The sequence below is a fragment of the Stomoxys calcitrans genome, chromosome 2 (genome assembly GCF_963082655.1).
Source record: "Stomoxys calcitrans chromosome 2, idStoCalc2.1, whole genome shotgun sequence".
NCBI lineage: Eukaryota > Metazoa > Arthropoda > Insecta > Diptera > Muscidae > Stomoxys > Stomoxys calcitrans.
This window is the reverse complement of record NC_081553.1, coordinates 12,371,518-12,396,095: the sequence shown is the minus strand read 5'-3', so window position 1 is coordinate 12,396,095 and position 24,578 is coordinate 12,371,518. Positions and strand designations below refer to the sequence as shown.

Sequence of the window (24,578 nt, the reverse complement as noted above, 5' to 3'; positions counted from 1 at the left end):
TCTTAGGCCCATAAAAGCCACATTTATTATCCGATTTTGCCGAAATTTGGGACAGTGAGTTGTGTTTAACATATTTCTTCAATTTGGCCCAGATCGGTCCAGATTTGGATATAGCTGCCATATAGACGGATCTTTCGATTTAAGGTTTTGGGCCCATAAAAGGAGCATTTATTGCCCGATTTTGGCAAAATTTTATGACAGTGAGTCCCTTGAAATTTTTTTTACAATTTGGCCCAGATCGGTCCAGATTTGGATATAGCTGCCATATAGACCGATCTCTCGATTTAAGGCTTTGGGCCCATAAAAGGCGCATTTATTGTCCGATGTCGCCGAAATTTGGGACAGTGACTAAAGTTAAGCCCCTCGACACATTTCTGCAATTTGGCCTAAATTGATCAAGATTTGTATATAGCTGCTATATAGACCGATCTCTCGATGTAAGGTTTTGGGCCTATAAAAAGCGCATTTATAGTCCGATGTCGCCGAAATTTGGGACAGTGAGATGTGTTAGGCCCTTCGACATTCTTCTTCAATTTGGTCAGTTTTGTAGGCTATTCTAAGTGTTTTTGTGGCAATATGACAAAACCCCATAACTCGAGTTGTAGGGTTTTGTTATATTTCCATAGATATATAGCGACTTAGTTCTTAAGGCCAAAAGCCTTGCTTTTGAGTGTCGCTTTCCAAATTGCGACTCTGCACACAAAATCCACAGAAGTAACGCGGAAAAGTTAGAAACTTTTCAACTTTGTCACTTGAAATTTAGCTCCATTCTGTGTTGTCACACCTAATGGTTGGTACTATGTTCGTTTTTCGTGATTACTTTTTTAGATAATAGATTTTGAAGCAAAAAAACTTGCTGATTTCATTCAGTAGTACATTTCCTCATTACTTATGAAAACATTTTCTTAAAAATATTATGTTTTCATTTTTGTAGTGTTTCAAAAAAATGAATCCTGAAAAATATGTGTTTTCAACTGTGAAAAACGAATATAGTACCAGCCTTAAAGTCGTTTTTTTAAAAACTGTTTAACTTTGGAGAGTTGTTTTTAACATTTTTTTGCAGAGTTGCATTTTTCAACGCGATGCTCCTCAACGCGCTCATTCTGCGGCAATAATGCGTACTTTTGCGTGCATATCACATCTTATGGTTTGTATCAAGATATATTCATTTACAGGTAATGACAGTTGCCCAACAACAAAATATTGAGCGCACTTTCTGTCAAAATCAGTGATTAGTGCAACTCAGTTTTTGTGTATGTTACTAGTTCGCGCCTTTTGTCGTTGTTTTGTGTTATGGTTCTTAACTATAATACACACACACAACCACAGCTCGTTGACAAGTAGTGCACTTCGCGAGGAAAAATTGTACTCAGCTCTTTACGGTACACTACCTGGTAATTATGTAATGGTTTGTATTGTGTGAATTACACAACAAATGCTCGAACGCATCTGACGGAATTAGTTAACCAACTCCTAAGGTGAAGTTACATACTATGCATTCGCATTGAAAATCCAGCTCTGGAAATAAATCCCACTAAAGCAAAGAGCAAAAGTTAAACAATTTTTAACTTTGACGCCTAAAACCACTACTTCCGTATGGTAACACAGAATGAAGCTCGATCTCAATCGTCAAAGTTGAAAGTTTAATTTTTGCGCATTGCTTTTGTGGGATTTGTTTGCAGAGTTGCATTTTTAATACGTTTTGAGGGCTCAAAACATATGATTTGAATATATTTCTATTCAAAAAATGTTTTGCAGTCCGTAAATTAGAGAAATTCTTTCATGATTTTAATATTAAACCGTATAATTAACCATTTCCATTGAATTTTTCTTTGGAAATGACATAAATAAGCTGATTTTCAGAAATTTGTGTGAAGCAAAGGGCACATGCTATGTAACTCAAGCCAAAAACGCATGTCAGCGCATCTGATTGCTTAAGCACGCATAAAAGCTTCGCGTGGTATGTAACTCCAGCTTTAGGAATTGCGTCCTTATTTTGAAGTTTTGCTTCTTGACTCAAAATTATTAAAATACTTCGATCAATTAGTTTGTATAATTATTTTTTTTTTTTTTTTTTGTGTGACAAAAATTTTAAAAAAGAAATATTTTGTTAACAGCTATGGAGAATACAACAGATGACTATAAATGCAATATTTTAATAATTGGAGCTGGCTTATCGGGTTTAACATCAGCTCTTAGTTTAAGCGAGAAGGAGACAGGTCTCAGTGTTAATATCATGGAAGCTACGCAAACAATTGGAGGTCAAATGCGTTCCAGCTCTTTGGGAGAAATAGGAGCCAAATGGATAACAGAGGATCAATGTCATATATATCGCTTACTAAGACGTCTCAATGTGCCCATCAGCAAACGAAACTCAGTAGCTGTAAGGCTTAAAAGGTGTTGGGAGATTGATAAGGGTATTTTTTCTTCGTTGGTCAAATACGAGTTGGAACGATACATAGGCGAGTTGGAGGTTAACATAGGAAAGTCCAAGGCAGGATCAAAGAAGTGAGTCAAATAACTTGTGCGTAGTTTTTTCTAATCTTACGTATATTTGCAGATCTTTCAGCGATTTGCCAATGCTTTCCCATATAGAAAAGCGTCTGTTCTTTTCTGCCTCGCGAAAATATATGACGAATTTGGTTCTATTAATATCTGGCATACAAGCCCAAAGCATTAGTTATGATGACTTCATGGGCATTTGTTACACCTGCGGGGGCTTACGCAACCTGATCGATTTGTAAGCATAATTATTTGTTTAATCAAATAATCCAAATTTTCACAGTCATATAACCAGGATAAGTAAATGTTCCAGATTATACAGCGTGCCCAATGGTTTGTTGGAATTTTCCTCTAGAAATTTGATCAATGAAATTCTGACACGACTGCAAAATACAAAGATTTTATATGGTCGTAAAATTTGCGAACTATTTCAATACCGGGACCAAGTGATGGTACGTGATACACAAAATGTTTCTTACACCGCTGAGGTGGTAATATTGGCCCTACCTTGGAATAAAGTTCAAGATATAAAATTTTCGCCCCCATTGCCTAGGGAATTGCAAAAGATTCCTACGGAAGTTGACATACCTAAGAGGGTCATTACCAGCTTCCTGGCCAAATACAAGGAAGCTCATTGGCGAAGTAAGGGATATACGGGACAGTGTTTGAGCTTGGAACCTTTTTTGGTGGCCCATGAATATCGAGATGCCACGATGTGCGGACAACTCATACACAAGGAGGGCCTTGAACAAACAGCACACTCTATTATTCTTCACAAATTGACAGAGTGCTTTGGTGATGAAATGTTAATGCCAATCGAGTTTTTCCAGCATCCCTTCGAAATGATTGCACTGGAACATGCACCCCTTACCACAGCCTGGCATCGTGTCATATGGTCTTCTTCTGATGCAGCTGGAACCTGCTTTCGTGGCCATTTAGGTGGTGCTGTACAAAGCGGTTACCGAGCAGCCATAAACGCTCTTTTGATTACAAGGCCTCAGGTGGTTGTGTTGCAGGATATATCCGAAGTTCAATGTCTAGATTATCTGCCCAGAAGTAGTCCATCTTGGTTTTGTCGCTTGTTTAGTAGTTGGAATTTATACAATGTCTCTTCGTATACCGCTTTTATATGTGGTCTAATTGTGGTTTTAAGGTGTGTTGTCAAAAAACATTAAAAAAATGTTATCGAAAATCAATTTTATGATAATTATACTCACCACCTTAAGATGAGTTAGTATACCAATCTGGCTATTCCGTTTGCAAGAATTTTCAATATAAAATTACTAATCCTATAAAGTATGACGATTCTCGATCATCTTGACATTCTGAGTCGATATAGCTAAGTTAGTCTGTCATTCAAAATCACGAAATTTCTACATAACCTTCACGGTGTAAGAATTACATCACTCCGTCTGCTCTTCTTCATATCTATGCCATTTTCATAAGGCCGAAAATGGAGTACAAGTCACATGTATGGGCTGAAGCTTCAAAACCACCCCTGGAGCTACTGGACCCTGTGCAGAGGAGAGCGATGGCGTTGATTGGTGACAGTGGGGTATCCAATGTGGGTTGTTTGGCGCTGTTCTTTTGTAACTTTCATGGTGCGTGTGCGTCTGATATTCGGACCGCACAATGCATTATAGAGAGAATTCTTATTTCGCTAGAACCGTTTGTATGTGTAATCGATTTCCGGCTAGTGTTTTCCCACCCACTTTGACATCAAAAGATTTAAGAGAAATGCATTCATAGACATGCCCTGTGTGTTGGCTGATAGAAAAGAAAAAGATCCAAGATCGGTTTATATGTCGGCTATATCAAAACATGGACCGATATGGCCCATTTACAATCCGCACCGACCTACACTAATAAGAAGTATTTGGGACAAATTTCAGACGGAATGACGGACGGACATGGCTAGACCGACTTAACAAGTCATAACGATCAATAATATATATATATATTGGGTTGCCCAAAAAGTAATTGTCGGTAATATATTAGTTATATAGTCGGCGTTGACAAATTTTTTTAACGGCTTGTGACTCTGTAATTGCATTATTTCTTCTGTCAGTTATCAGCTGTTACTTTTAGCTTGCTTTAGAAAAAAAGTGCGCGAAATTTTGTTTACATTTGTTTGTTTGGCGTCAATTTTAATATGGGTACCACATGTATTGAAAGAAATTCATTTAACTAACCGAATCAACGCTTGTGATATGCACCTTAAACGCAATGAATTCGATCCGTTTTTAAAACGAATCATAACTGGAGATGAAAAATGGATTGTTTACAACAACGTTAGTCGAAAACGATTATGGTCCAAGCATGGTGAACCAGCTCAAACCACTTCAAAGGCTGATATCCACCAAAAGAAGGTTATACTGTCTGTTTGGTGGGATTGGAAGGGTGTGGTATATTTTGAGCTGCTTCCAAGGAACCAAACGATTAATTCGGGTGTTTACTGTCAACAATTGGACAAATTGAATACAGCCATCAAGGAGAAGAGACCAGAATTGGTCAATCGTAAAGGTGTCATATTCCACCAGGACAACGCTAGACCGCACACATCTTTGGTCACTCGCCAAAAACTGAGTGAGCTTGGCTGGGAACTTTTGATGCATCCACCATATAGCCCTGACCTTGCACCATCAGACTACCATTTATTTCGATCTTTGCAGAACTCCTTAAATGGTAAAACTTTCGGCAATGATGAGGCTATAAAATCTCACTTGGTTCAGTTTTTTGCAGATAAAGGCCAGAAGTTATATGAGCGTGGAATACTAAATTTGCCAGAAAGATGGCAAAAGGTTATCGAACAAAATGGCAATTATATATTTGATTAAAGTTCATTCTAAGTTTTATTAAAAATGCATTTACTTTCTTTTAAAAAATCCGCAATTACTTTTTGGCAACCCAATATATACGCCCCCTATGGTGGAGGTTATAAAAATGATCGATTTTCTGTTTTAATGAAATCTATAAAATGCGGCAATTGTTACTTGCACTGGATGGGACTAAAATAAAACACCGCAAATATCTATTCTGTTCCAAAAGTTATTTTCTCTCCAGATTCTACTCCGATAATGCAACCCGTTATAATTTTAATCTGTTTCAAAGTATGGTATCGGTAGTGGCTCCACATAGGAGTATAAGTATATTAACTCTCTGATAGGTCAGTAGTTTTATATTTACGAAAGTTTTTATATACCTAAGCACAAGATTTACAGTAGTTGGCATTAATTAAGATACAGATTTTATGGATGACTGACTGACTGACTACATCTGATATATGAATAAATTTGAGAATTTTTTTTCTTATCGGATTAAGTAAACATGTTAACTACACTTTGAATTGCTTCTATCGTATTTGCAGTTACTATGCTATGTACGTAGGGCTGTGTATTGCTGCTTTCACTTGCATCCCCTTGCTAATTGTAAAATTTAAATTCCCATAATAACATACTCCTGACACTTAACACTTTCGTTATAGTTAGACATTAAATTTTTTCTGTATCTAATAGTTGCGCAGCTTTCTAATTGGTTTGATAATTGTTTTCTTTCGATTTTGATAAAAAGCAGGAAAAACAAAATAATCGTAATTCGATTGGGGATGCAATGAACTTTTAGGTTAGGTTGAAAAGATGGTGCGGATATTAATCCGCCCCATGCCACAATGGACGTACACCTAAGCGAAAAGTCAGCTTGTTGTGCACTCTAAATACTAAAAAAGTAACTTCGAAAAAGAAAATTTCTAACAATCGAATAAAAATCAAAATACAGTAATAAAACAAGTAAGAGCATGCTAAGTTCGGCCGGGCCGAATCTTATATACCCTTCACCATGGATCGCATTTGCCGAGTTTTATGCGCGGTATCTCTTTTTAGGCAAACAAGGAATATTGAATAAGAACAGTTATGCTATTGAAGCTATATCAAGTTATAGTCTGATTCGGATCATAAATAAATGCTGAACATTTTAGAAGTCATTGTGTAATATTTCAGTTCTTTCGGATGAGGATTGCACCTTGTAGGGGCTCAAGAATCAAAATCGGGAGATAGGTTTATATGGGAGCTGTATCAAGCTATTGATTGATTCAGACCATATTGGACACGCATGTTGAAGGTCATGAGAGAAGCCGTTGTACAAAATTTCTGCCAAATCGGATGAGAATTGCGCCCTCTAGAGGCTCAAGAAGTCAAGATCCCAGATCGGTTTATATGGCAGCTATATCAGATTATGTACCGATTTGCGCCATACTTAGCACAGTTATTGGAAGTCATAACAAAACACCTCATGCGAAATTTCAGCCAAATCGGATGAGAATTGCGCGCTCTAGAGGCTTAAGAACTCAAGCTCCAAGATCGGTTTATATGACAGCTATACCAGATTATAAACCGATCTGAATCATACTTAAAATAGTTGTTGATAGTGATACCAAAACACTACGTGCAAAATTTCAGTCAAATCGGACGAGAATTGTGCCCTCTAGAGGCTCAAGAAAATCAAAACCCAAGATCGGTTTATATGGCAGCTATATCAGGTTATGTACCGATTTGAACCATACCTAGCGCAATTGTTGAAAGAGATACCAAAACACCACGTGCAAATTTTAAGTAAAATCGGACGAGAATTGCGCACTCTAGAGATTCAATAAGGCAACACCCAAGATCGGTTTATATGGCAGCTATATCAAAACATGGACCGATTTGGCCCATTCATATTCCATACAATCCCAACCGACCCACACTAATAAAAAATATTTGTGCAAAATATCAAGCGGCTAGCTTTATTCCTTCGAAAGTTAGCGTGCTTTCGATAGACAGACGGACGGACAGACATGGCTAGATCGACTTAAAATGACATGACGATCAAGAATATATATACTTTTTTCAAGAAGGCAACACCCAAGATCGGTTTATATGGCAGCTATATCAAAACATGGACCGATTTGGCCCATTCATATTCCATACAATCCCAACCGACCTACACTAATAAAAAATATTTGTGCAAAATATCAAGCGGCTAGCTTTATTCCTTCGAAAGTTAGCGTGCTTTCGACAGACAGACGGACGGACAGACATGGCTAGATCGACTTAAAATGACATGACGATCAAGAATATATATACTTTATGGGGTCTCAGACGCATATTTCGAGGTGTTACAACCATAATGACGAAATTAGTATTCCCCCATCCTATGGTGGAGGGTATAAAAATCCTTAATTGTTCTCCATACCATGCCCCTAAGTTAGTTTATGCCCAAGTGCCGATTTATGTGATCCGTGAAAGCTGGGCAATGGCATAGTAAATGCTCAAACGTGTGACCATTTTCCCCATATGCCATACACATGTTATCGTTTGCCGCGCCTATTCTGCATAAGTGAGTTTATAGTCCCATGTGTCCCGTTATGGGACTGAAAGCTATATCGATCTCCTTCTTACTTCCTTTCAGTATTAGCCTAGTCTTGTCACAAGCCGGATCTCCCTATAGGATTTTCGCCGTTCTACCGAAAAACAACAATTTTTGTCGAAAAAACCATGGCAAACTTGGTTAATTTTTCTGCTACAATGATTTTGAATCTCAATGACCCAAAGTAAAAATTTGTTGTTGAAAGGCACTCTTTGCAAGTCAAAATAAAACAACAATAGCAATAAAGTTCATAAGCATAACGAACAAGTACCACCACCTCGGGTATATATATAAACCATCTTTTGTCAGAATCCGGTGAAAAATGATTAATTTATGTCCCCATAGCAACTTTATCAAAATATGGTCCGATTCGGACCAAATTCGACATGGATATTGAGTGGTCTAATAAGTAAAAGTCATTGTTCAATTTAGCAGAACAAAATATTGATCTTTTTGGTAGCCATTTACAAATAAAGACCGATCTGAACCATATACGACACGGATGTCGAAAAGCCTAATATAAGTCACTGTGTCAAATTTGAGCGAAATCGGTTTATAAATGTGGCTTTTATGGCCCCAAGACTTTAAACGAGATATCGGTCTATATGGCAGCTATATCCAAATCTGAGCCGATCTGGACCAAATTGAAGAAGGCTGTCAAAGCCGCTAACACAACTCACTGTCCCAAATTTTGGCGAAATCGGACAATAAATGCGTCTTTTATGGACCCAATACCTTAAAACGACAGATCGGTCTATATGGCAGCTATATCCAAATCTGGACCGATCTGAGCCAAATTGAAGAAGGATGTTGAAGGACCTAACACAATTCACTGACCCAAATTTCAGCAAAATCGGATAATAAATGTGGCTTTTATGGGCCTAAGACCCTAAATCGGAGGATCGGTTTATATGGCAGCTATATCCAAATCTGAACCGATCTAAGCCAAATTGAAGTAGAATGTTGAGGGGCCTAACACAACTCACTGTCCCAAATTTCAGCAAAATCGGCGTTTATGGGCTTAAGATCCTAAATCAACGGATCGGTCTATATGGGAGCTATATCAAGATATAGTCCGATATAGCCCATCTTCGAAATTAACCTGCTTATGGATAAAAAAAGAATTTGTGCAAAGTTTCAGCCTAATACCTCATTTTTTTAAAAACTGTAGCGTGATGGAACTTGGTATTGCAAATTATGAATGCTATGGGAGTCTGTTTGTTACATAGTATAACGCTTATTCTAAAAACCAACTCAATAAAAAAATTTGTTCAAAATCCACCAAATGTCAATTTTTATTCTGTCAAGTCTCTACAAACCAAACTCATCAATTAATGTCTTCAATTCAATGCTAAAGTTCCTTGAGTTTATCTGTTACACATACAAATTTGGTAGTCGGTTTTTTCTTAAAGTAATTTTTTCTGTGCAGAGGTAAACATGTCGCCTATGACGCTGAACGCCTCTGTTCGAATCCTGGCGAGTACATCAGAAAAAATAGTGTTGGCGACATTTATGCCATTTAAAAACTTCTTCCCTGAGAGGTGTAGTACTGCGGCACGCCGTTCAGACTCGACTATAAAATGGAGGTCCCTTATCATTGAGCTTAAACTTGAATCCGCCAGCTCTCATTGATATATTAGATGTTTGCCCATGTTCCTTAATGGAATGTTCATGCTAGTTTGCATTTGCACCGACCGTTTCGCTGTTTCACAGAGTTACATGTGCGTTCTTCGCCCATGCCTCTATCTCGGACTGCGTCTCCTCGAAAGGCTTTGCATTAACCGTTTGCTCTTTCATTCCAAATTAAGTGGATCGTGCCATCCTCAGAGAAGGCGTTAATCTCCTTACACTCCAATACTGTTCATAACGTTACCGTCTTGGTTGTTATTGCTCTGATGGCCAGTTTACTATCCTCACGCATTCCGTGATCGCCACGATCTCCGCCTGCAGGACCGTATTATGGTAAACCAGTTGGAAACAGATTCTTTAACTCAATCATGTAGCATGCATTTCCAGATAGCAATACCCGAGTTCGGCTATTCCAAGTCTGAGCCACTAGCAGCAGTGGATTGCAGTCTAAAGTACGCGATCAGAATTGTTTTCCATTCCTTCCAGGTTTCCTATCATCGCCTCGATTATACCCCGATGTTGTGACCTGCTCCTATTCTCTATTCATTCTCCCATCTTCGATCAATATTTCTATTGCCTAAATGTTCTAAAAAATCTTTCTACCTAAATACTTCCTGTTATTATCATCTGTTGTTTAAATAAAAATTTACTTTTAACACATTTGGTACCTTTTTGGTGCGTAGTAGTACGATGTCCAAATTAAATTTGGTGCCACAGTTTAAATGCTTCGGATCAATACATGTATAAAATTTCATATTTCTGGCGTTATCCGTCGCAATAAAACTCAGCCTCTCTATCTCTCCCTTTCACATCCCTATGCAAATTTCATGAGGATTTAATTTTGGCGAATATCAAATAGGTACAAAAAATACCTCGATTGTTTTTGGTCGAAATGACTTCTTGCGTAATTCAATAAAACAGTGGGTTAAGTCAACTTTTTGTTTTTTTTGCTCTCCTTTCAACACTCAAGTATGATGTTTTCTGCTTTAAACATGAACCTCTCTAATGTCCTTGCATATGCGTTGTAATTGTAGTTTGAGCAAAAATGGAAAAATTGTTTTGGGAGAAATTTTGCTTTGTGTGTGCGTATAAGAGCATCAGTCTTCGAAAAACATACATATATTCAGTGTATTATCATCGATAACTCAAAACAGGGCTCTTTTGGACAGCGTTTTACACCACATTCCACAAGATTGCTATTTTAAGTCTGATAATAATTTTAAAAATGACATTGTGAGTGGTAGCATAGTTTTGTAGCATTTTCTTTTTGTTTTATAGGGGGCAATAATTATCCGATTTGGCTGTAAATTTTAATGTGGGGTTTTTCGTTATGACCTTCACAATCCGTGCTGATAATAAGGATGTTTTGTTTACCCATTAAGCAGATTTTTTTGCTTAGTTTGTATGGTTTGCAATCCCCGTTTAGCTAAGCGGCCAATCTTATCGCCGTTTATTGAAAAATATGGTGTCTTCATTCAATTTGAATGACAAATTCATCATTCAATTTGAATAACAAAATTAAAAAAAGAAGAACGCAACATTTTTATTCACTGATTAAATGTTATGATGTGGCAAAATTGCTTAGGATTTTAATAAAATTACATTTATGAAATCCGAGAATTATTTATCTAAAATTAAAATATTTTTATACCCTCCACCATAAGATGGGGGGTATACTAATTTCGTCATTCTGTTTGTAACTACTCGAAATATTCGTCTGAGACCCCATAAAGTATATATATTCTTGATCGTCGTGACATTTTATGTCGATCTAGCCATGTCCGTCCGTCTGTCCGTCCGTCCGTCCGTCCGTCCGTCCGTCCGTCTGTCTGTCGAAAGCACGCTAACTTCCGAAGGAGTAAAGCTAGCCGCTTGAAATTTTGCACAAATACTTCTTATTAGTGTAGGTCGGTTGGTATTGTAAATGGGCCATGTCGGTCCATGTTTTGATATAGCTGCCATATAAACCGATCTTGGGTCTTGACTTCTTGAGCCTCTAGCGTGCGCAATTCTTATCCGATCAGAATGAAATTTTGCACAACGTGTTTTGTTATTATATCCAACAACTGTGCCAAGTATGGTTCAAATCGGTTCATAACCTGATATAGCTGCCATATAAACCGATCTTGGGTCTTGACTTCTTGAGCCTCTAGAGTGCGCAATTCTTATCCGATTGGAATGAAATTTTGCACGACGTGTTTTGTTATGATATCCAACAACTGTGCCAAGTATGGTTCAAATCGGTCCATAACCTGATATAGCTGCCATATAAACCGATCTTGGGTCTTGACTTCTTGAGCCTCTAGCGTGCGCAATTCTTATCCGATCAGAATGAAATTTTGCACAACGTGTTTTGTTATTATATCCAACAACTGTGCCAAGTATGGTTCAAATCGGTCCATAACCTGATATAGCTGCCATATAAACCGATCTTGGGTCTTGACTTCTTGAGCCTCTAGAGTGCGCAATTCTTATCCGATTGGAATGAAATTTTGCACGACGTGTTTTCTTATTATATCCAACAACAGTGCCAAGTATGGCTAAAATCGGTCCATAACCTGATATAGCTACCATATAAACCGATCTTGGGTCTTGACTTCTTGAGCCTCTAGAGTGCGCAATTCTTATCCGAATGGAATGGAATTTCGCACGACGTGTTTTGTTATGATACCCAACAATTGTGCCAAGTATGGTTCAAATCGGTCAATAACCTGATATAGCTACCATATAAACCGATCTTGGGTCTTGACTTCTTGACCCTCTAGAGGGCACAATTCTTATCCGATTTGAATGAATTTTTGCACGAAGTATTTCGTTATGATATCAAACAACTGTGCCAAGTATGGTTCAAATCGGTTCATAAACTGATATAGCTGTCATATAAACACATCTGGGGATTTGATTTCTTGAGCTTCTAGAGGGCGCAATTCCTATCCGATTTGGCTGAAATTTTGCATGACGTATTTTATTTTTACTTTCAACAACTGGGTCAAATAAGGTTCAAATCGGTTCATAACCTGATATAGCTGCCATATAAACCGATCTGGGATCTTGACTTCTTGACCCCTAGAGGTCGCAATTATTATCCGATATGCCTGAAATTTTGTACGATGGATCCTCTCATGGCCATCAACAAACGTGTTTATTATGGTCTGAATCGGTCTATAGCCCGATACAGATCCCATATAAATCGTTCTCTCTATTTTACTTCGTGAGCCCCAATGGGCGCAATTCTTAAACGAATTGGCTGAAATTTTACACAGGCCTCCAACATATAATTTAATTGTGGTCCGAACCGGACCATATCTTGATATCGTTTTAATAGCAGAGTAACTCTTTTCTTATATCCTTTTTTGCCTAAGAAGAGATGCCGGGAAAAGAACTTGACAAATGCGATCCATGGTGGAGGGTATATAAGATTCGGCCCGGCCGAACTTAGCACGCTTTTACTTGTTTTGTTTGTTTTGTTGATATTTAATTGTTTCAGATGTGGTGTCAGTGCTGCCAACGTCAAAGTATAAAGCATTAAGCGGGAAGAGCGTTTTATTTATCCATAAATTTGGAAGAAATTACATCGACTTCTGATATGGCTTTTAACATATGTGCTGCTTATGATGTAGGAGGAGGAGGCAGCGGTTAGTATGTCCGCCTATGACGCTGAACGCCTGAGTTCGAATCATGGCGAGACCATCAGAAAAAAATTTTCAGCGGTGGTTTTCCCCTCCTAATGCTGGCAACATTTGTGAGGTACTATGTCATGTCCATCTTTCCAAAGAGGTGTCGCACTGCGGCACGCCGATCGGACTCGGCTATAAAAAGGAGGCCCCTTATCATTGAGCTTAAACTTGAATCGGACTGCACTCATTGCTATGTGAGAAGTTTGCCCCTGTTCCTTAGTGGAATATTCATGGGCAAAATTTGTATTTTTTGTATTCGAGTGATTTCAACAGACGACGGAGGGACATGGGTCGATCCTCTATGAATATAAAGACGATCTGGTCTAGGTAGCATTTTTGGCTTATAAAATATTTGGTAGGTTTTGGTCGCGTTTGGTAGGATTTTTGTTAAATTTTGGTAGGAAATAATTTTCTTGAGTGGCACCACTCAATAACCCACATTATAAATATAATAGAAATCATTCAAAGAATGGTGGAGGGAATAAAAGATTTGGCCCAGCCAAACTTCACGAGATATTGCTTGTTTACTCGTGAAAAGTAAATGGTAACAAACTACGTAAACTTTTCATAGATAAGAAATTGTTGAAATCATTCAAGGAATGGTGGAGGGAATAAAAGATTTGGCCCAGCCAAACTTCACGAGATATTGCTTGTTTTTCAATAATTCCATATTTATGCTTGAAGTTCTAATTGTACTTGTGAAAAGTAAATAGTCACAAACTAATAAACTTTTCATAGATAAGAAATTGTTGAACTGAAAATGAACAAAAAATAACCTGCGCTATAAAAAGTAAAATTTTCTTCAAATTTAGTTAATTTTAACTAGTTTTGGGGTTTGAGAAAGAAATCTGTGTGAGAGAAGTGTAGAAGTTTTTGGATTTTATATACATATATATATTTTCTTTTATTTTGTTTTTTATTTAAGTCTATAGATAATAAATAACCTTACAGACTAATATCAATATATTGACAAATGTTTTAACCTAAGAATTTAAAAATAATATAATTTTCCTTTTTAAATTTTCTCGATTCTCACATAGACCTATCTACATCTTTCAGTTGATTAAATTGATAACATAGGTGCCGAAAAGGATCATCATTGGCATAATTGGTTGTATAATAAGAAATTTTTCAAATTTAAATCTTCTGAAAAAAATATTTTATTATTGTTTGCTCTGAAAAAATGCCTTTAAACTTGTTATAGGCATGACTAGTAGCACCAACTAATCAAAACAAATTTGGCCAAACTGTTAAATTCTTCGCATATAAATTGGACTTATTTTTTATTCCATGTTCTCTGTTAATCCGAATTTAGATTTTATTGTTTTTGAATATTTATAAGATGTTAACTGCGCCGTCAACTTTCCAGAATTTCATTAGTTCAGACGTCATGTCGCCGTCACGGATCAATAGCGATAAACGGTGATCGGCGACATGACGCTATCATTAAAATTTATTTATAGTTCTCTCCTCCATTTTTTGCTAGCTTGACCTTTGCTACAATTCTGAAAATATTCAAAATCCCTTAGATGTGTAGAAGGTAAGCAAAATGCCAAACTCTTTTTCATTTAGGAAAAAAACATGAGATTTAAGTGATAACAACACTGCATTTACACTTGTTACACCTCATTTAGTACGCAGTGTAAGTGGCAGCATGTCAACCAGCCTGTGTGTGTTTGCATGTTCGTAGTACATCGTACAACATTTTTTGTTGCTGTTGCTCGGAAATCTTCATCATTGCTCGCGTACTTAGCCTGTGCTGCTTATGTGTATAACATGAAGTGATTTTGGTTTGAGACTTTAGTTAGCTAAGCACATTCAAAGTGATCGGTCGACTGACAAATCAAAAGCCGGGATTTGTAAATACTACAATATGTATATTGAGTGAAAGTCCTAATAATCCCCCCACAACCAAGACTCTAATCTTCTATTAAAAACACACACACAAGGGCATTAAGAACAAAAGAAAAAATAAAAACATAAACCAAGAAACATTCTTGTAGTAGAAACATGTGTTAACATACATAGCTGCATGTGCCAGCAGCAGCAAAAACAACAACATAAGTTGAAATCACAACAGAAGAGTGAAAGTGTTCCTATGCTAAAGAGGCAGTAGAAGAAGAAAATAAATACATTTTTCTATGAACATTGTGTGGTAATTCAGTGAGACAGACTTGCGACTCTTAATGCTAAAGTTGGGTTCTAATACCCATTTGAATGAATGTTAGTGTTTTTGTAATTCATATGCATTGTACTGCCATAGTAACACTTACTCCACACACCCATTTCATTCAGTGAAAGTCCGTCCCCTAAGCCCCGCATTCAAATCACCCCCACTACTGTAATCTTCAGCGGTAATTCAACATTTCTAGCGATCGTTTAGTCTTGTACAAAACCAAAAAATGCGCGCTTTTTTGTCAATGCTTGCATACAACATCGGACACTTGCTGTATTGATTGGGGCTAGTGTGAGAGTGCATAGTGTAAGCACAAAGTAAAAAAAAAAATAAACAATTGATAAGACTAGAGGGCCATGGGAGGAGTATAACAGATTTAAGAATAAAAGAAAATTGCGTGTGTCCTACTTGCTTTGTGGTGTTGTAACAAAAAAATTTTAAAATTACCACTTATCCACAAGTGGATATTCATTCTTGATCACACTTAAATTAAGTGCAAGTTGACAGTGGAAAAATACTACATCATTTAAACGTTATACCCTCCTTGATTAAAAAGAATAGCGTTGCAATATGACTCAGGATCAAGGTGAAAAATCGAAAGCCATCATTACGGAGGAAGCCTACAAAGAAATTGTCACCAATGAACTGGAACGTGTTGGCACCGGTGGCCTATATGTCTGGTAATATATAAATAAAATACTAAACTATTCACTAATTACATATAGATTAAATCAAATCAAAGTGTATTCTCTGGTTCTTCTTTTATATAAACCATTTAAAATGCAATTATCTCTCGCTGAAGTGTCTAATTGATTTTTCGTATTTTCCAAATGTCAGAAAGTTTATCATCACTCAGCTGACAGCGATCGATGCACTCTACCTTTGGCATTTTGAATAAAGAGAAGAAAAAATGCATTGTGCATATGGATGTATGGGTATAAAAGGAAAAAATTTCCCGTATCAATCATATTGACAGTGAGAGATTGTTTTTTTTTTTTTTGAAAACGGTGGAATGACTTGATTTATACTTCGAAACAGCAGAGCAACAACTCACGTGATGTTTTGAAACCTGTAATCTAAGAAAATGTTCTTACGAACAATAAATATTTGAACAAAACGTAATTGATCTAAAATGTTGATGTTTAATCAAAATAAATGTTACAAAATTTCAAAGCTATCGATAAATGTGAAAATGGTTTTGAAGATTGTCTCCAGTGCAGGATACATGTTTCTAAATAAATATGCCTATCTCAAAGATTTGTTTGTATAAAGTAAATACGCGAATGTCAAACAAATGTTCTTTCCCCATTGCCAATACTTGTCAAATTTTAAACGAACTGCCATTCATCGAAAGTCGTTTCATACTTCAAGGCAAGGCGTATTTATTAGGTGGACGCATCAACCCAGCTGAGAAAATTGATATGTCAACTCATTTTTGAATTCGCCGTACAAAAATATAAACTTCAAAATAAATAATTTATAAATTGTGTTTGATGCTGTTATGGTTTTTAAACTTAGGATACATAATAGCACGCGTCTTCTAACCTCATTTACTATAAGTTTCACTCTGAGAACTGAGGTCTATTGTGTCGCCCCCGAAAGATCCAAAAAGCGCTGAAGAACAGGTCAATACAATACCAGACAAAATGAAAAAGATGACAAAACGGCCAGGAGGCCTGGAGAGGCTTCAAGTCAAGAATGGCGAAAAGACTTTTGCCTGTAGAGAGTTTAGACAAAAATGCAAATTTTGCGCATGAACATTCCACTAAGGAACAGGGGCAAACTTCTCACATATCAATGAGTGCAGTCCGATTCAAGTTTAAGCTAAATGATAAGGGGCCTCCTTTTTATAGCCGAGTCCGAACGGCGAGCCGCAGTGCGAGACCTCTTTGGGGAGAAGATTTTTTCTGATAGCCTCGCCAGGATTCGAACCCAGGTGCTCAGCGTCATAGGCGGACATGCTAACCTCTGCACTACGGTGGAAAATAAGACAGGAAAATAAAATTTGTCCAGGCATAATCCTGCACCTACTCTCGATATTTCAAGGCAGTCTCACAAAAGCTGCTCAACCGTCTATGACTCCTTCTCTTTTCCACAAATCAAGCTTAAGTCCGCCATGTGACCAGCGCAAGGTCAAAGTTCTAACATTGCAATGGCTTTTTAGGATATTCAGTAGTAATAGCGGCAACTCCATCACATCTAGAAGAAGTCCCCTGAACATACCAAGTTACCTAGTATTTTTGCAGCATACTATATGCACTCTGGACGGCCACACACCACGTTGACAACCTTATCCTCGTAGCCAACAAACTTTACCGGTCCTTTTTAAATTACCTGAAAATCGGACAGATATCCAAGAGCCACAGCCGCTCCTTGTGGTGATTGAGTTTAAATCACAGTCTTCCTATTTGAGCCATTTATTAGCTTTCACTTGGAAGCTATCTACGGCTACAATAACCTTATGACTATTTGAACCTGCCACCTTGGTGGTTTTATGGGTTATTGTTGTAGCCAAATTTTTGTTCCGGTCCAAAGTACCGATGGCGGAGGTAACATGGTGGACATTGGTTATTTGAAGGCGCCAATTACCCGACTTGTAATATCGAGATTCCACTGAGATTCCCCACTCGATACCGCTGATTGTCCGCAACTGCCGTTGCAGATACTTCGTTCGGAGCATTCGAATATCTGCAACCTGTGGACGCCCTCGGTGGCTCACAGCCTAAGCTTCTCTTGACAGCAATGAACACCACACAGATCGGACCTCAATGTTCCAGCCACTTTGGGGGGGTTAAGCCTCTGGAGCTATATGTTTTTTTGACACTCAAAAATTCATAAACTTTTTTCTTCCTGCTCTGATTGGTCGAAACCAATTGCCGAAAATTTTATATGTCAGGGCGAACTGAATTTTCTTCGCCCTGTTCACAAATTTTGACATATCAAATTCCCAAAAAAAGATGCCTTGTTATAGCAATTCGCCGATGCACCTTATTAAATACGCCTTGCTTCAAGGTGTAACAAAAACAATTATTGACAATTATTGAATATTCCAATTAGGAACTGGGATAAACCTCTCATTCGATGATGAATACTGCCTGATTGAAGTTTTAAGCTAAGTGATAAAGGACCTCCTTTATGTAGTCGAGTCCGGACGGCATGCCACAGTGCGATACTTTTCTGGGGAGAAGTTTTTACATGGCATAGTGCCTCACAAATGTCGCTAGCATTAGGAGGGGATAACCACTTTTGGAAATTGTTTCTAAAGTTCTCGCCAGAATTCGAACCCAGACGTTTGTACAAGTACATTCCTGTAGAAATGTCAATGTTAATCTAATAAAGGTGGTCTCATTTGTACAACAACCAAAAATCATATGCTGCAATCCGCCATCTTGCCATCAAGCTGATCGTCGTTTTGTGTGTATACGTGTGCGTGCATGAGCAAAGAATATGCAAGAAAGAAGATAACAACAAAGAGAACGCAGACAAAAATCTGACATCTTAATACCGTCAAACCCGGCCGGCTGTTAACAGCTGTTCGCGAGAGACCACCTTCTTAAATACGCCTTGACACATCTTGTGTAACATGTGCATAAGTCATGGCCTGTCATAACCTTATACCTAAATACTTGTACAGACTTTATTTAAGGCAGAAATTCTCTATTATTTCCATATTATTTTCAAAATAATGTTTAAGACTATCTTCAATAAAATTAATTTTTATTCATTCCCATGCCTACACTACGAACTTCAAGGCAATCACGCGCCAATTTTTACGATAAACATACAAAAATATTGTACAAATTTTCAAAATGAGTCAACGCGGAAATTATTTTGGCGAATGTGTAAGGTGAACGCTCCACGTCCATGTCCATGGGCGTCACAGTAACATTCTTTGTACAAAAAAAAACGTAACGTGAGCAACTCGTGAACAAATCCATTGATAAGAAGATTGTTTCAACTACAAGACCTACTTTGCTCAAACTAATGACTTTTAATAAATTATGCCACTATATAATTTAATTAATTTATACCAGTATAAACTTATCGCATATACACATGGATGTGTAAGCTTTAATATATTAGAGATGATCCCATTATTAAACGCTTGGGAATACTTAATTACAAATCAAGCAAAAAATTCAGTGATATATTTTTAGATTTTAAAATTCCGATTTATACAACAAAAACAAGTAAAAAGGCATTAAGTTCGGCCGAGCCGAACTTTGGATACCCACCACCTCGGGTATATATGTAAACCCAGCTTTCTTCACAATCCGATGAAATTGGATAACTTATGCACCCAAATTCGCCATGGACAATGAGTGGTCTTATAAATATAAGTCACTGTTGAATTTTGTATTTCAAATTTCAACAAAATCGGGTAATAAATAAAGCTTTTATGAGCTTCAGACCCTTAACCGGCATATCGATCTATATGACAGCTATATCTAAATACAGTCCTATTTTTACCATATTTGGGACGGATGGCCTAAAACTACTCACTGTTTTAAATTTCAGTGAAATTGGATAACAAAATAAAGCTTTTATGGGCTTCAGACCCTTTATTGGGAGATCAGTCTATATGGCAGCTTTATCTAAATATAGTCCGATCTGAACTAAGTTTATTAAGCTACCATATAAATTAAACAAGTTTTAAAATCAAGCAAAAAATTCTTTTGAAAAAATGTTTCCTTTAAAAGTTGGAAATAAGATCATTTTTAAATGCATGTATATGATAAAATCCGATGATTGGAACCTCAGCATATTATGGCCCGTGCACAAGAAAGGAGACAAGACAGAATGTGTCAACTACAGAGGAATAAGTCTCCTCCCCATCGCATACAAAATACTCTCGAGCGTACTGTGCCAAAGATTAAAACGTAAAGTCAATGATATAATTGGACCCTATCAATGCGGCTTAAGATTGGGCTTTAGCTAAATCCACCCTGGACCAGATATGCGCCAAATCCTAGAAATGCCTCGAGAAGAATAAATCAAAACCTACCATCTCTTTGTTGACTACAAAGCCGCCATCGATACTCCTTTACGTTCAAAGGTATTTCAAGCCATGTTTGAGTTTGGTATCCCTGCAAAATTAATAAGACTCTGCAGGTCAACACTTGCTGATACGCGTTCCTCAGTAAGAATAGAAAGGAATCTCACCGAACCATTTAATACCAAACGAGGTTTCACACAAGTAGACAACCTATCGTATGATCTCTTTAATATCCTGCTGGAGAAGATTATACGAGATGCAGATGTGAATAGATATGGCACACTAATCACAAGAGAATACATGCTACAACAGTAGTAACTGCTGCCTTTGAGAGAATCGAAAGAGAGTTAGTGAAAATGGGTCAGGCAGAAACTATACATTTCGTCTTATCTCCCTTTAGATAAGAAGAAATGGATGGTTTCAACTCCCAAAACACCTTGTAAACCCGGGCAGAAAAAGAAAATGGAGAAAGTTGGGAATCACAACTTTGAGATAGTCAGGAACTTTAAGTACCTCGGCACCGCCGTAACCGAAACGAATGACACCAGTTTTGAGATAAAGCGAAGAATAATACTGACAAACAGATGCTACTTTGGACTAAGTAGTCAGTTTAGAAACAAGGCCACCTCTCGACGGACGAAGATTACACTATACAAGACACTGATACTATCCGTGTTGTTATATGGTTCTGAAGCATGGGTACAAGTGAAAGCTGATGTGGCAGTACTTGGAGTATTTGAGAGAAAGATTCTTCGCAAAATATATGGAGCAGTTTGCGTTAATAGAGAATAGGCGACGTATGAACCACGAGCTGTATGACGACGATAGCATAGTTACACGCATCAAAATAGAACGGCTGCGTTGGCTAGGTCATGTTGTCAGAATGGATGAAGAAGCTCCAGCAAAAAGTCTTTTGAAGGCAAACACGGTGGTACACGCAAACCGGGAAGACCAAAAGCGCGATGGAAAGATCAAGTGGTGGGAGATACCTGGAAACTTGAGCGCATTAGATCGAGGCGCTTGGAACTCTATTCTACGTTCAGCTTGTGGAAACTTGAGATCGAGGCGCTTGGAACTCTATTCTACGTTCAGCTTGTGGAACAAATGTTCTGTCATAGCCAATTTAGGTATGTAATATGATAAAATCTTCAGTATGGTCTCTATCTGAATATAAAATATTTGTTCAACTTTAGCACAATATGTTCCAAATAGTGAAAGTAAAAAAATGTTTTAAAAATTGCGTGTTTTACTCTTGCTCTCTTCTTAAAAACCCACAGAATATGTTTCAGTTTAATTGAATTGCAAATTTATTACCAAGTGAATGTCAATGTGTGTACTAACATAGCTTTGACCTTATTTTAAACAAAAAAATCTTGCAACTTTTTGTGGTATGTCATTTACCACATAATCGATTAGATTTTATCATAGAAAATATACATCTAATTAATTCTGAATTAAAAAAATAAAAATTAACAAAATCGTTTTATGTGTATTTGCCTCTCAGCAACTGAATTTTATTTAAAGTAACTATAGTAAAGCTGTCAAACCATAGAACACATTAGTGGAGATTTTGCATTGCTCACAACAGGTTGTCCTTACCCTAATTCAAATGATAAAAAATTAAGCTCAAACGTTATATCAATCCACATCATAGCTACTGTCTAAAGTTTTAGTTTTATCCAATCTTTTTTGTTTATCCACACTAAAACCAGTAAGGAAGGGCAAAAGTCGGGCGGTACCTACTGTGTAATACCCTACACCCACCTTATAATTACAATGTGGGAGCAATGTCAAATTCTGAACCAATGTTGATGGACTTCGGCGGATGTTTTCGGATGGGTTTTTAAACAATCCGTATCAAATTTTGAGCAAATATGTTCGAACTGTAATAAATAAGGCTGACAAATAACAACATTATTGCAAATTATCCAAAATCTGACGAACATATATATGGGAGCTATATCTAATTCTGAACCGATTTCGATCAAACTTCCCATATAATGTAGTAGTCGTCGGGGAAAGCGTTGTGCATTTTTTTTTGGCAAGATTGATCGAAAAATGCGCATGCAATGGCTCTTGGAGTGGAAATCGGGCGATATACATATATGACAGCTATATTTAAATCTGAGCCGATTTGTATGAAATTCACCAGCAATGTCGAGAGTCATAATAAAATCCTTCCTGACAAATTTCGAGAGAATCGGTTAACAAATGACCATTTTATTGCATTATTACTGCAAATCGGACGAACATATATATGAGAGCTATATCTAAATCTGAACCGATTTCGACCAAACTTTATAGACATTGTAGAAGTCGTCGAGAAAAGAGTTTTACAAAATATTGGGAAGATTGGTCAACAAATGCGCTTGCAGTGGCTCTAGGAGTGAAAGTCGGGAGATGTATATATATTAGAGCTATATATAAAAAGGAACCGATTTCTATGAAATTCAACGGTAATGTCGAGAGTTATAAGAAAATCCTTCCTGCCAAATTTCGAGAGAATCGGTTAACAAATGACATTTTTATTGCAGTATTACTGCAAATCGGACGAACATATATATGGGAGCTACATCCAAATCTTAATCTTAACAATATGCCTTTTTTATATAGAAATATTTATAATAACTGCAAACAAAAATGTAACTCATTGTCCGGGAAAATCGATTATCCGTAAAGTCTCCGGTCCCGAGCATCTGCGGTACAAACCGCAGTAAGCCATGGTGAAAGTAAACTAGCCTATAGCCAGAAAAAAGAAAATTTTTCAACGATTAGGTTAGGTTAGGTTTTAGTGGCAGTTTGCAAACAGATAACGTAAAGTAGGACTCCTTTTGCTTGCTAGTGCAGGACATGCATTCATAAGATGTTCTATAGCTTCCTCTTCCTCGGGGTGCCCACAGCTTCTGCTGTAATCGTTAGAGGTGGGCGTCATACTTTTCAAACAAGCAACAATCAGCTTTCGCTCAAATTTTTAAGTTATGTCATACGAAAATAACATACAGGTGTGAAAGCAAAAATGGCAAGGATTTTTAATTACATGTGAATACAAAAAATGACATGCCATAAGACATCTACATGCCGTGTAATAGCGCCTTTATTTATTTATATGTTGCTTCACTTTAATCAAGCTAACAAATCTTAATAATAAATGGGTAATGATCCTAACAATCATATGTGCGTACTAACACATCTTTTCCGAATTTCAATATAGAACAACGCGGAAGTAAGACCTCTCGATTTCATTATTATGTCAAAATATCAAATAACTCAGAACGCAAGTTCATTACTGATTGCTACAGTACAGTTGTAAACAAATCGTACTCGTATGCATATCTACATGTAATATCGAGCTAAAAGAGACTAATTTACTCACTCATCTCACTCTCTTTAATTACAACCATGCTACCCCTTATGAATATGGGTGCACTGACCGTTAAGCAAAGAGAAACTAACATTGAACTTGAGAATAATATATGGTGGGGCCGGCCTGGCCTGCCAGTACGAAGTTTGTGTTCGTATGTTGCGAATAAATGATGACGACGATGCATTGTTGTCTTTGTATTTATTTGTACATACTTCAAAAACAGAGCACACATGCACATGTATTTTTTCATTGCAAAAATGACATTTTCCCTCGCTTGTGGGGAGGGCGATATTATAAGCAAGGCTTTTAATTATATTTACTTTTCGGCTTATGTATGTACATTTAAAAAAAATTAACATAGCGTTGCCTTACTGCAATACTGACATACATACACACTTCATCTAAATTGTAGAGATGTTGTTAACGACTGATTTAAAGACCAATTAAAACAATGATATGAATGGTAGGAATGCAATTACATATTGAGTTTTAGAGGATTACCTTTAAATTGAAACGCAACTTTTATATTTTAAAAGTAAATAAGCGATATGAAATAGTGTAGTTTATTTCATATCTCATAAAAATTTATTCTAAAGGTGATGTTTGATGAACATTTGTATATGCAATAACCACACCCATACAGTTATTAACAAATATGATGTCAACCTTAAATTTTCTTGTTTTTTAACTTTTTAAAACTTGAAGTTTTTTTCTTAACTAGTTAAATTAATTTAAATCTAAAAATGTAATTTCCTAACGTCTATTATTGTGAATTTCAGTGCAATTATATATAAATTTCCCTATTAAATGTCCAATAGATTAAGAAGTTCG

The 24,578-nt window shown here is 36.9% G+C and overlaps 2 protein-coding genes across 5 annotated transcripts in view; both read left to right on the top strand.

Annotated features, from left to right (window-relative positions):
* The first annotated feature begins 1,884 nt into the window (after window positions 1–1,884).
* Window positions 1,885–3,698, top strand: LOC106080622 (amine oxidase [flavin-containing]). Of its 4 annotated transcripts, none has more exons than XM_059362763.1 (4): window positions 1,885–1,960; window positions 2,118–2,508; window positions 2,561–2,740; window positions 2,816–3,698. In XM_059362763.1, exons 2-4 carry the CDS (start codon window positions 2,120–2,122, stop codon window positions 3,675–3,677), a joined length of 1,431 nt encoding a protein of 476 aa, XP_059218746.1. In that variant the 5' UTR covers window positions 1,885–1,960; window positions 2,118–2,119; the 3' UTR covers window positions 3,678–3,698. The 4 variants fall into 4 exon arrangements, with proteins under 4 accessions (XP_059218746.1, XP_059218743.1, XP_059218744.1 ...); XM_059362760.1 differs by having other exon boundaries at window positions 2,798–3,698; XM_059362761.1 differs by lacking the exon at window positions 1,885–1,960 and adding an exon at window positions 1,965–2,050 and having other exon boundaries at window positions 2,798–3,698.
* Window positions 3,699–15,015: 11,317 nt separating this feature from the next.
* LOC106080634 (organic cation transporter protein) overlaps window positions 15,016–24,578 on the top strand; it is a 34,804-nt gene continuing 25,241 nt past the window's right edge. The window contains exon 1 of the mRNA XM_013242049.2: window positions 15,016–16,067. Coding sequence (XP_013097503.1) covers window positions 15,958–16,067 — 110 coding nt within the window. The 5' untranslated portion in view covers window positions 15,016–15,957. The remainder of the gene's footprint in view (window positions 16,068–24,578) is intronic.

Coding starts and splice junctions, on each gene's coding strand:
- LOC106080622 (XM_059362760.1), top strand. CDS start 2,120: ATGGAGAATACAACAGATGACTATAAATGCAATATTTTAATAATTGGA. Junction 2,509..2,560: donor TCCAAGGCAGGATCAAAGAA/GTGAGTCAAATA, acceptor GTATATTTGCAG/ATCTTTCAGCGATTTGCCAA. Junction 2,741..2,797: donor TTACGCAACCTGATCGATTT/GTAAGCATAATT, acceptor TCATATAACCAG/GATAAGTAAATGTTCCAGAT.